This window comes from Ursus maritimus, unplaced genomic scaffold (genome assembly GCF_017311325.1).
Source record: "Ursus maritimus isolate PB19 unplaced genomic scaffold, ASM1731132v1 scaffold_5, whole genome shotgun sequence".
Classification (NCBI taxonomy): domain Eukaryota; kingdom Metazoa; phylum Chordata; class Mammalia; order Carnivora; family Ursidae; genus Ursus; species Ursus maritimus.
The window spans coordinates 32,767,179-32,780,581 of NW_024426663.1; the positions used below are offsets into that span (position 1 = coordinate 32,767,179).

Sequence of the window (13,403 nt, forward strand, 5' to 3'; positions counted from 1 at the left end):
GCACAACCTCTAGGCAAATGTAGAAGGCTGGTTGATTCCATGTTTCAAATCTAACAATGTTATATTCACCTATGTAACAATTAGTTACATTAGGCAAGAACTAAGAAGGGAAAAATCCCCAACGATTTCACAACAGAATTTGAAAAGCTTTTCAATTTATAAGAATCTGGACAAAAATTAATTTAAACTCTTCAAATCCCAGAACAAGATGCCTAATCTCTATATCGATTTTATGACCAATCAAATCACCCGCAATAAAGTTTCACAAACCCCATTCCTCAGAGGTTCTCGTGGTATTACCTTTTCAATAAAGATATTTGAAGTATCTTAAGAATATGGATCTCTCTCATCTTAATCTTAAAACTATAATATCTCTAACTTATTTTTTGAAGAACTGAACATCTAAGTATTAAAAGGAATTTCCAATATCCAAACTGAAAATAGGCACAATGAGACATTTTTAGACATTCAGATGCTCAGATTTTTAAAAAACATATATCAAGTAATAAATGTAATACATTTAAGAAAGATGGTGTCAATAAAATAATGCTCATTCCACACAACCATTAAGAAGTTGGTACAACTGGAAACTAATATTACAATGTATGTTAACTAACTAGAATTTAAGTAAAAACTTTAAAAAAAGAATTATACACTTATATTGAAAGTATTAAACTGTATTTGTCAGCTACTGTATAAACTAACATTTTTGGAGAATTAAATACTACTATATTTTGTACTTTTTAAAAAAAAAAGTTGATACAGATGAAGTGTCTGATCTTGCAGAAAAGATCCTACAAAGTCTGGAGTGGGCCCCCTTTCACCTGTCTGCATTCTTTCCCAGAAACTAAGTGATTAATGTAAGTAAGAGAATTCCAAAGAAGGCAGATCCCTCAAGTAAGTACAACATGACCAAAGCAAAGCATTAGCAATGGCCAGGGATACTACTGCAACATCCAATAAGGTACTGGGCACAGACTGAGATAACAGATCTCCTCTACTAGATACACCAGGTGCTTTCAGAATGTAGACCAACACAGACTAAAGAAGACAAAAAACAGGAGTGACAAAATGAGAAAAGGATACTCCCTACACATACCATACAAGTTAAAATATTTTATAGACTAGTATTCAACTAATTATGACACTGGCTTTTTCAGTCCTAAGTCCCTCTCCTACTGGAGAATAAATATTTTTATTAAAAAAAAAATCTTTACATCAGTCCATTACTTCTCCAATAGTTAAAAAGATGACAGGGAGAACACTATTAACCAAAATGATAACCAAGATGATAAAATCCCACAATCAAGTGAACTGCCTAAGTGAGTACCCAATGTACACAGTACACACGTAAAATGTAAGCTGTACACAATGCACATGTAAAAATACCCAATGGGTCAGTTATTGCTGCTTTTGCTTTCATCACCGTCCCCATCATGCCCATGTCCTCTTCATCATCATCCTATCAATAAAGGTAATTCTTAGTCTTCCTATTTGTATCATTTGAAAATTTCTGTTCTGGTTTAAAAAAAAAAAAAAAAAAAAAAAAGCCAGGAATGAAATGGAGGATTTTTTCTTAGTGATATATTTTTTTAAAGATTTAAAGATTTATTTATTTATTTTTAGAGAGAGAGAGACAGACAGACAGTGGGCGGAGGGGGGGAGACGGAGACGGAGAGAATCTTAAGCAGTCTCCCCTCAGAGTGTGGAAACCAACCCAGGGCTCAATCTCATGACCCTGAGATCATGATCCGACCCAAAATCAAAAGTCAGAGGCTTAACCAGCTGAGCCACCTAGGCACACCTTTTTTCCTAAGATTTAAAACAAAATAGCTCCATCTTGATATATATATATATGTGTGTGTGTGTGTGTGTGTGTGTATATATATATATATATATATTAAAAGGTTCCAAGTTTTAGCATCATTTTCACCCAACTTAAAACCATTTTCCTCTTTTTCACATTATCTCTTCAAGCCAAACCTTTATGCCATTTCCAGCACTGGTTTTGCATATAACCCCAGGACTATTTCAGTGTGACTTATGAGCACTTACTCAAGACTAGTAGAACTCAACAACCCTGCCTGCTTGCTGGTCAGCTTCCTAAGCCTGACTCCAGCAACAGTTTTGCCTTCTGGGAAAAAGAGAAACTTAGGTTTAAAGCTTTCAGATCTGCCTATCAACCAGAAAACTGTTGATGCTTAAAATACTCTTATTCTTTCTTTCAAAGGAAATCAACCCCTCTAACCAATATTCCATAAAGAGATATAGCAGAGGTGGTTAGGTACTTTCTACATCTGACCAACCAGGGGCCTGTTCCCAAGCAAGTCTTCTCGTCATGGCAGACAGACTAGCAAGAACCTAACACCTCTCAAAGCAGGTGATCCTCACACTGTTGCTCCCACTGGTCCAGTACATTGGCAGTGTTTGTCTTTGAAAATAACCCAAAAGAGAACACCCTGTCCCCAGTCCTGAGGCCTGCACACCTGGGGACTGTGAAACAGATCACAGAGGGAGCAAAGCATTTAGGCAGGCGCATTACACAGAAACCTCTCACAAACTGTTGAACAGATCTCAAAATTCATGTGCAAACATTTCCAAAGATGGCAAGCAGACCCTCAGGAAATTTGGAACAGTGAAAATACCTTTTTTCTCTTGGTGGCTCCGGTAAGCTGTAAGCTCTTTGCTCTACAAGACACAGAACAATAAAATGAAAACTGAGGCAGACAAACTAGCAGTCACGTGTTAGTCTAAAACGCACACGCTCAACCATATTTTATCATTATTCACACCACCAGTTAGAAAATAATGAGAACACCAGACATTTTACAGGTAAGTAGGGCATTGCTTTGGGTATCACCACCCCTAGTTTGGAGAGAACAGGGCGGAGGCCCCCACATGGCAACATCAGGAGGCAGCAAAGATTTTCAGCATTGCAGAAAATTCGTTCTTTCTGGGTATTTCTCATCAGAGCTTCACCCCTTACTTGCAATACTAATTCCCTAACATACAGAATCAATACATATGTTAGCTGCCTTTTAGGGAAGCTCAAAAGAAAAGTCTTGAAGGTCAGCATAGGGAGGAGAACATTTTAATATAGCTCCAATGCCTTCATAAAATCCTAGCAGCAGCCAGTTCAGAGATGTGCTTTGTGGTAGGAAAGGGAGAATCACTTTTCCCCCTGGACCTGGGGGCAAGGGAAATGGGAGATAAAAGGAACAGTCTCAGGCAAGAAGCTAAGCACCATCTCGTTCTCAGAACTGGAGCGTTCACTAAGGGATGGAGCAAAGACACTGATTTAGACAGTGAGAGAGACTGAAGGAGGGAGAGGACACTGTGGGGCTCATCATCTACAGAGCAGAGACAACTCCTTTACCACTACAGTCCAGAAGAGTGAAGAGGCAAAACCAGTTTGTAAAGGAAAGTGCCGCAGATAAATAAGGAAGAAAACGAATTAACACATATCCCCTGAATGTGTAAAGATCAATGTTCAATCTAACACTACCTGGTATGTAACAAAAAATCTGCTTTGAAGAATTTGAAGGATTTTATTTCCACTATTAAATATTCCTCAAATTAATTCTTGAGCAAAAATCATATGCTTGTTGTAAACACGCTGAGGTGCCTAGAGATTAAGCCACATGTCCAAAGTAATCAAGCTAATAAACGAATGGAACCGGCCTCAGGCAACTGGACAAAGTCTAATAGGATTCCATCTAACAGTGCACAGTGATTTTCAGAAGTATACTCACTCCACTCCTCAAATTCTTAAAAGTAGAACACTTTTGTCCTTCTTCGTGAGGTTATAATTTTGAGAATATTCCTGTCTATCTAAACACACAATGTACCAGAGGGAATTACAGGATACGATTTTGTTTTGTATATACAAGCATTAAATAATGTTGCCACATCATTGTACTCTTGCCCCCCCCCAAAAAAAACCATGAGAAATGATAATAAGTAACCTCTTGGAAGTGACAAGGATGAGAAAACATCACAAATCAGAATAAAAAGGGCTAAACACTACCCTATTTTGTACAACTATATGACAGCTCATATACAGGAGCTTCCAAATGGGGTGAAAGGAGACTTGGATTCTGTTCAAAGAGAGAAAATTTTAGGACTATTCCAAACTCATCAAGAAAGAACTTAAGGTAATATAAATGTCAATTTACCTTTGATTAATCTAAACGAACTAAACAATGAAACATCACATCTTTGAACTAGTCAAGCTTTCACTCTTGTGCTTTGATCACACTCACACATACACACACACACATGCACACACACAGTTAAAACTATTCCCTCTTCTTTAAGAGCTAATTTATTCTTCATATACCTATGGTTCACCCATTGGAATCGTTGTACATTTACTATGTAGCTTCAACCTACATTGCCTATTTGTGATTCTTACCTTCTAGAGACCAAACTTCATGAAAGCCCTATATTTAAATATATTATCTAAAGGTAAGATTTTATTAACAGAAAAGCCAAAAGAATTGATGTCAGTTTTTTATTCTAACTCAAATGCAAAGATTTAAGGATTGTACGTAAGGCAGATACCCTTCCTTGTTCATTAAAGAATTCATAATTCAGGGCTCATTTCCCTTATAAACAATCATTTTCCTCTCAGTCATCTGGTCAACAACTTCAAACTTCTGAACTGACTTTAAAAACCAGTCACACTACAGATATAATGGCAAGGCTGCCATTTTGCACACTACAAAGACTTAGAAGCATTTTCTAAATAGTTAAGGTATACAGTTAGCTTCCCATCTAGGACCATCAGTGAAAAGATGTCAAAGTGCCATTAAAAGGAATCCCAACCTAAACCAAAGTTAAGGAGACCTGGAGATCGAGATCGAGATCTATATCTAGATAGATAGATCTCTCTCATATATATAAAAGGAGAGGGCAAGATCAATCCATCTTTTTCCTGTGCTCTCAAGGTGGCTCTATCTTTTCTTTCTCTTAGTCCTTTTCTCCATCTCCACATTCCAAAAATTAAAACTGATGTTTATTATCAGTCTTGCTTTCTCCTCTTCCAGTAAGGATTCCCAGAAAGAAAAAGGAAAAAAAGAAAGAAAGAAAGAAAGAAAGAAAGAAAGAAAGAAAGAAAGAAAGAAAGAAAGAAAAACACCTAGCACTTGTTTTGTGCTCTATGTACCTTGTCTAGTACATTCATTCAACAAATAATTATTGAACATCTTACATATGTTAGTCATTGTTTTAGGATAGTAGTTTCAACCATAAAGATTATGTTTTCAATATTGTTTCACATGGCATAAAAATGTCAACAACAATGTAATAAAGAATAGTAAAAAAGAAGAGAAAGAAACTTGTGAAATAAATTCTATTTTAAATATTCTACAATGGGAAACTACGAATACTTAGGCACATCTTGCTTTCTGAGTCTTTTAAGACTCTTAAGGATAATAGACAAATAAAGCATTAATATACTAACATTCTATTATGATGCTTCGTATTACATATGGACATGAATACTACCAAATGTGCCTCTAAATATAATTACTACAAAACATATTATGTATAGAAATACCTTTGTTTCAAAATAAAGTAAAAAATGGGAGTTGTAGCTGAAAGGAGCTACAAGGGCAGCTCCGAGTTGTCCATAATTATTCTGTTTATTAATGTGAATTCAGTTCTCAAAATTTGTCAAGCTGCATGCTTATGATGTGTACCCCTTTCTAAAGGTGTATCAGTTAAACTTCTATTGTATCAAAGTTTTAGTTCTGATTGTTCACATTGCCCCAAAGAATGCTGAGGTACATTTACTGATGTTTCAACTCTTTCCTTTTACTGCCAACTCTCTCAAGTCCCTTGCTAAACACAGAAAGGGAACAAATCTATTTTGCTATACTTTGCCTTTTAGCAACTTATACAAAGGGCAAAGTAATTTTTTGATTTCCTTAAAATCCTCTAAAGCTCTCATAATAACCTAGAATAAATTCTCGTTCACATTGTCCTTAAGGAAAACATTTCGCTCAAAGAATAAAGCAACAGAGAGGTGTGTATATATTTGTATTTTCATCAAAATGAAATCTATAACTTGACTAATATCCAATGAGAAAAGCATTTTGCTAAGCATAGAAAAATCATTTATGAAAATGGAATTGAAAATTCTTGCCTGCTGCTTTTGTATATTTTATATACTTTGCTAACTGAAAATCTGCTCCGGAATAGAACGCTCTCAAGGCCGAATGGTAAAGAATGCTTACCTTCACTAGTATTGCACACTGTAAAATCACGCACCAACCGAGTTTTTCCTACAGAAATTTTGGGTGATGAGCAGGAGTAAGAACGTGAGCGGACTCCAGAAAGCAAGGATTCCTAAAAGAAATCATACCAAAGCTTTTTAAAAAAATTCTACAGAGGACTTGAAGGTATATGTTCACCACGAATGTTACTGAATCAGCATCTCTGTAAAGAGAGTCGATGTGAATATTTCTGATGTAAACTCATTTTTTGTTTTTCTTCTCCTATCACAACTTTTAAAATTTTACTGCCTTTTCAATGCATTAGTAAACTTGAGCTTCCCGCCCCAAATATACTTTAAAATGCAATTATGACATTCTAATCAAGTTGGTTGAAAGTGAAAAATTAAGTCAAATGATTTTTTTCTCTGCATATTCGATAAGTCACTTTTTTTCACCTGAGTTGTCAGTTTTTTTGTTATTTTACACTGTAGTATTCAATTCTGTATTAATTTATATCTTTTTATTTCATAATTATTAAAAGGTAGAGGAATAGGCACTTATAAGAGTTCTTTAACTTCTGGATAGCTATTTACATTTATAATGTCAGCTGTAGCCTCTCAGGAAGAATGCATCAGGTCAATCTACAATTGCTCCCAGTCTGTGCTCATCTTTCAAAAAGCTTTCCATCTAGCACTTCCTGAGATGGTATCTGAATTTCACCGATTTATTATTTTTATTTTAAAGATTTTATTTATTTATTCGACAGAGAGAGACAGCCAGCGAGAGAGGGAACACAAGCAGGGGGAGTGGGAGAGGAAGAAGCAGGCTCATAGCGGAGGAGCCTGATGTGGGGCTCGGTCCCATAAGGCCGGGATCACGCCCTGAGCCGAAGGCAGACGCTCAACCACTGTGCCACCCAGGCGCCCCTGAATTTCACTGATTTATGTATCTTTGATTTTAAGTGACCAATTTTTGCTACTGTTTTCACAAATATATATTATTTCTATTATTATATTTGCAACATATGTGACAATGCAAGATGGCAAGATAATTAAAACATGGTTATCTTACATATTCTGAAAAATTTAAATGACTATGCAATAGAGCACCAATAAAGCCATTTATGGTACCTGACTCGCATCCAATAGGGACCTAGTGTCCTTAAGATGGATCCCACTCATCTGTTTTTAAGATATCACTTGGAGATAAAATAAAGTAATGCAAAATTTGTTACTAAAATTAAGCCATCAGCAACCGTCCTTCATAAGCATTGGTAGCTTCTAGTCTCCCTAAGTGAAAACATTTCGTTTCCCTAAGTCCACTGGTTTAGTTAAGAGACCTGGAGGAAAGCTGAAATAGAAGCTTGCCCTTGTTGCAAAGGGCCTAGGGCCTTGGCTCCCGAATGTCTTATTAGGGAGGGTCCCCTGGTTCTAGACATCAGAGAGCTGGAGCTGTCCTATACCCTTAACGGTGACAAGTCACAGAGGGCCAGAGCGAAATGTCACCCTCTGCATTTAAGTCAATGTATAGTAATTATTTTTCATAACCATGGAACTTTGAAAATTAGCCAGAACTCTTTGGCAAAAAAGTTACACAGGGCAATTACAGAGGCAAGGCAAGATACATTTTACAGGATGGAATCTTCCTGAAAGTGAACAGCATGAAATGATTCACAAAGACTGAATTACTTTTCCTTCCAAGTAATGAGAACTTTTTCACAATTCCATTCAAAATGCAAAGAAGTAGCCACATTAACAACTGTACCCATTTCTTATCGTCTAGAAATATCACACGACATTCAGGTTCAAAAGACCATGACAGCTCTCCAGGCCTCAGAGCTGAGGGGAAGGATTCAGGATCTGCAGTCAGAAGGCCTGGATCAAGTACTGAATCTACCACCAAGCAGAGACAACCTGGACAAGACATCTCATCTCTCCAAGACCTCATTTATTCAAAAATTAAGAGTACTACTTATGTCCCAGCTAGCTAAAAGAAAATTATATGTTTCATACATACGTAACTCATGTTTTGTATACTGCAGAGAACACTACAAAAATAACCATCAGATGTTCACAGGAAGAGAAGTTTGGCACAGCACACATTGTTTTACAGTAGGAAACTCAACTTAAAAAGAAAACAAGTGGACTATAGAAATCGAAAAGGAAGAAAACACATGTGCAAACACAAAAAGGCTTTGTCTGCAAGGTTGGAAGAGTTCATTAAAAAAAAAAAAAGAAGAAGAACAAAAAACCAAAAAAACCACCACAACAAAACTCCATCTGAAAATGCATATGAGAGAAAAGTCCTCTCCTATGGAAAAACTGACAAAGTTTATCATGTCCCACATTAGTTTGTGCAGCCAGAAATGCTCAACAAATATCACCTTTGCCTGTGATACTATTTACCTCATCACCTGAGCCAAGCAAAAAGGTATGTGAGCAAACAAGTACTGTCCCTTTGCTGAAGGGATGCTGGCAGAAATCGTTATATAAAACAGTAAAATTTTCCAAGTATGTGAAAGATTATATGTACTGATAGTGAATTAATGAAACATAAACCAGCCATGTTAAGGACGATACAAATTAAACAGAGGGGGAGAGATTAAAAAGACAGACTCAATCAGACAGCCCATGAGTCTCAAAAAAAAAAAAAAAAAGTTTGCACATGTGAATGGATTGAGGTGGACTGCTTTAGATAACATAGCTTCCAAGCTTACAATAAACCAAATTAATACTAATAAGAATACCTTCAACTGCAGGTTACTTGATAAAGAAAGTGACTCTGTCCTGGAGATATTGAAATCTGGTTCAGTGGTGGTCTCAAAAGAGTCCAATTCATCCCCACTAGGAATCCCAGTTCTTGAGGAACTCTGAGACACTGGCGTGTAGCAAATGTGTGACTGTTCAGAATGCCCTTCCCCTTCACTGTCAGCATCCAGGGCATCAAGGCTAGAACTAAAGCACAGAGGAAATAAATAAATAATCACGTAAGCCAACAGCTGACTGACAGACCGCTGGTTTCTATTTCTCTCAATTAAAATTCTCTCCTTGGCAGAAGGTGCAACAAATACTCATTTAAAATATTTCTAACAAAATTTCTATCTAAGAGATTTTCAATTTTTTTCCTCCCCTCCCCCAATCTCTTTTTCAATAAAACGTTATGTTTCCCCAAACGAACATTTCCACCTAGCAAAAGCCATTGCGAGTACTCTAAGAAACAAACCTGGTGCAGGTTCGTACTATCCTATTTGTTTTGTAAATGTAATTATTACAGGACCTAAATAGTAATCCTTCAAATATTAAAACTGCACAAGAAACAGAAGCCCACGGTTGTTTGGGTGGCACGTGGGGGATAGCACGTGAAACCATGTCATGTGGGACTGGAAAGCTCAGGCAGTGAGACATGTTCAAGGACAGACTGCAAAGGTCTCACCTCTGAGATGATGGCAAGACCTGAGTTAGCATGAGTCAAGTGGGCTCCCGGATGTGTCATGTTAGATTATCATTTTCAGAGATTGTAGGTGAGCAATCCACCTCAGAAACAGGTAGTACTTCTGGTCAACTACCGCTTTTCTTTCCTAATTTAACTTTAATAACCAGGAAAGTAAAAGGAAAGAATGTGACCTTCCACATTCCTGGCTCATTCCGTAACAGTTACACTTTAAACCACTCGAACTCTGAGGCCAAGAGCGTCCACAGACATGGGAAGGCTGGATGCATTTTTAAATATATTTTTCTTTCACTGTTGCAGTTTTGGAGCTAAAATTTTAATAACACAACGAAACCACCTTGATTATGAAATATGAAGCAGAAAGTGAAACTCTGAATTAATCCACTGTGGTTACTTCTCTTAAAAATCCATAAGCTAATTAGTGCCCACTGAGTAGCCATGTAATAAATCATGACACTTGCCAAAAAGACAATACTACACGTCTTTAATCCCAACACTTTGGTTACTCTCGAATCCTGAACTATTGCATGGGCCCTCTGGGGCACCAGCAAACCCAGAAGTGAAGGCCACATGTGGCATCACTGAGGATTTCCAAAGTAGGGTCCTTCTCCTTTCAGAACCCATTGAGGGACTTCACCTTGGCACTAAGCAGAGAACAAACTGCAGGTGGACTTCACACTTTCATTCAACACATGAATGTTGAAGTCCATAAAATTATTTCTCATAAAAAACCAAAGCTTAGTGTGAAGAAACACCTTCTGGTAAATGCTGGTGCTCTGAATGTTACAGCAATGTAATAAGAGATATACTAAGGTGCCATGTACTTTCCTTAATTCAGTGATAGTCTGAGAGTAGACAGAGCCCTTAGGTCTTGGGGGGGGAGGAGGTGTTAAAGGTCTGCAGATGCCTTGTGCCTCTGTATTTGTCTTTCAATTTGTGATCTTGTGATGTGTCTTTCAACTTTACTAATACAAATAAACATTAGTTCAAATGGCTGACTGCCTGCCATCACTATCTAACTTAACAGAAGTCTTTCCAATTATATGTAGCATTTCTCCATCACTGAGTACATGCTAGAAGTAGAGGTGATTATTTTATTTTGCACACTATACGTTAAAAGATTTCTCTTTTTTTCCCCAAGATTTTATTTTTAAGTAACCTCTACACCCAACGTTGGGTTCAAACTCACAAACCTGAGATCAAGAGTCACATGCTCTACTAACTAAGCCAGCCAGGTATCCCTAAAACATTTCTTTTTCTACTAATTTAAATTGGGCTACTATTTTTCCTCATTAAGCTATTAAGCTAAGATATTTGGTATCATAAACCATATTCCTCAGGATTACCTCTTGGTTCTCATTTTACAATACCTTTCTTTCAAAATCCCATTAGTGAAACATGAAATCAATTGTAGGTTGTGAGCAAAATTTTCTTTTAAAATAGTATAGAACAGAAAATATCAGAATACATTCCACATGTAACCTCATAAAACATTTATTTAAATTTTTTGTGCATTTATGTGGCGGGTGTCATGATATGATAAGCATTTCTTACTGTGGATGTTGGTAAAACAAAAAAGGTTTTCAAAATATAAGTTTTAGAATGAAACAAACTCTTCTGTCACCTCATTTTTTTTGGTGTTGTGTAGTTTAAAATAAATGTTGCATTGCTTATATTCCCCTTGGAGCTTCTCAAAACAGCAAAATTTCAGTAACATATGGTTATATATTGTGCATATTTTACTTTCACCAAAATGTTTTAAACCTCAGGAGAAAATCTGGGTTTTAGGTCCCTGTGTGAAACTCAGTTTTTATTGTGTGTCTCCAAATTTCTCCTTCATGAGAAGTTCCCAGCCTCTCTGCCTATCATTCACTTTTTAATGAGCTAGGTAAATTTCACATTGAGTTCATTATCAATCGTGTTACATGCTCCCAGCCTGACACTCACTGAACGAAGAGTCCCACTGCCATCCCAGGGCCAAAATGGGCTTTTCTTGGGCATCACAAGTCCTTTGTCCTCATTCCTACATTTTTTGGAGGAGACAGAACATCTTTATTAGATAATGCCAAATTATTTTCCAGTTATTATACGATTTTCACTCCTTTCAACTGTATACAGGTGTTTCCATTATATACATTTGCTCCAAAATATGGTAACTTTAAACTATTTGCCTACCTAGTAAGTGTAGAATGTTATTTCATTGTGGTTTTCCTCTATTATATGTTTGTCAGTTTCCTAAGTGTCTTAGTTTCAAGTTAAGGAATGTAGGAATCTAAAAGGGGCAATATTTTGATGTAGAGATAAAAGTGGGGGGGGGGACAATAAAATATAATAAAGTATAATTTCACAGGTCCAGCTACAAGGTTCTTTGATCTTCTACACTTCTCCTCTAGAATATAGTACCTTACCTTCTTTTCTTCAGATGACTTTGTTCCTTTTCAAATCCATGATGACCAAAGGAAAGATTAAAATTGGAAGCATATGAACTAGATGGTGATGGGAAGGACTGCTGAGCTTCAGTATTTGACGTCACTTCCTTGTTCTCACTTAGTGGGTATTGTCCATGGCTGGTTTCAGCAGTAAGGATATGCTTGCGGTTCTGAGGCCCCAGAGTAGAACCCATGGATTCAAGGCAGGCGTTTGTAGTGATTCCTTCTATATTAATGTAGTTAATATCCAAATCACCAACCTGGTCATTGTAAGAGAAATAGTTGCTGAGCAAAAGCAGGAAAGATTGGCTGAGCTGAGAATAAAATTTTCCCAATTGAACAACCTCCCACCTTACTCACCTTGTTTTGTTTGTTCTCGTTTTGTTTTATGTAAACAGAGAATTTTTTCATGATGTTTTTGTTCACTAGGCTGCTATCGCATCATTCACAAAAGGAAGAAGACAAACTGAGTGTTTTATAAAATTGTTCTTTACTATGAAACCAAAAACGGACCATGCGTTTAAGATTTTGTGAGCCACTGATTCAAAAAGGGGTATGTTTTAAATACTTGAGCAAAAACTAAAGAGTAGTGGTGGTCACATAAATCTGACTCTCAAAAAAACAAAACAAACTACAAACTAAAATAAGAATAAAACAAACTAAGATTCATGGACTTAACTAGAAAACACAAAATGCCCCAAACTTCAAATTATCTGTAAATAATAAAATTAACACCAAATCTCAGCAAGCAACCTGTTATACTCTTGCCATAAGCCTATGTACAGAATAAAAGTGGTCTAGAAAATTCTGCATGGCAGAGAAAACAGGGAGCTAATGGAGGGCTTAAGACCAACCTAAAATCAGCACTAGAAAGAGAAAGTGCAGCCTATACCTGTGAAAAACAGTCCTTGATTTAAGGAAGGGGCTTGAAACTATGGGTGATCTGAGGTGGCAGTCATCAAAGGCATCACTTCTGAGGGAGAAGACAGTAACAAGAAAAAGGATGACACTGTCTGGTGACAGGGTAGCAAGGGGGGAAAGAAGCAAAAGGGGAAAATGTAGAGTCCTAAATCTTCATCATCATCATAATTTACTACGGCAAAAACAATCAAGGAATGCCCAAACCAGTGGGTGAGAGTCAGCTGTGTAACAGGAGATCTACAGACACTCTAACTCTCTCCCTGAAAGACACTTAATGCTTTAAAAAGAAGATAGTAATCTTACTGAAAACGAACTGGGTAAATCAAAAATAACATCACCAGTAATGGGACAAATTATCTTCCTGTGCCTCCTGATACAATGCACC

General features: G+C 36.8%; 1 protein-coding gene across 1 annotated transcript in view; it reads right to left on the minus strand.

Annotated features, from left to right (window-relative positions):
• ARHGEF28 (Rho guanine nucleotide exchange factor 28) overlaps positions 1-13,403 on the minus strand; it is a 180,706-nt gene that overhangs the window by 85,049 nt on the left and 82,254 nt on the right. The window contains exons 10-13 of the mRNA XM_040622691.1: positions 12,077-12,357; positions 8,965-9,172; positions 6,240-6,351; positions 2,646-2,688 (exon numbers count right to left, since the gene is read on the minus strand). Of these exons, the coding sequence (XP_040478625.1) occupies positions 2,646-2,688; positions 6,240-6,351; positions 8,965-9,172; positions 12,077-12,357 (644 nt within the window). The remainder of the gene's footprint in view (positions 1-2,645; positions 2,689-6,239; positions 6,352-8,964; positions 9,173-12,076; positions 12,358-13,403) is intronic.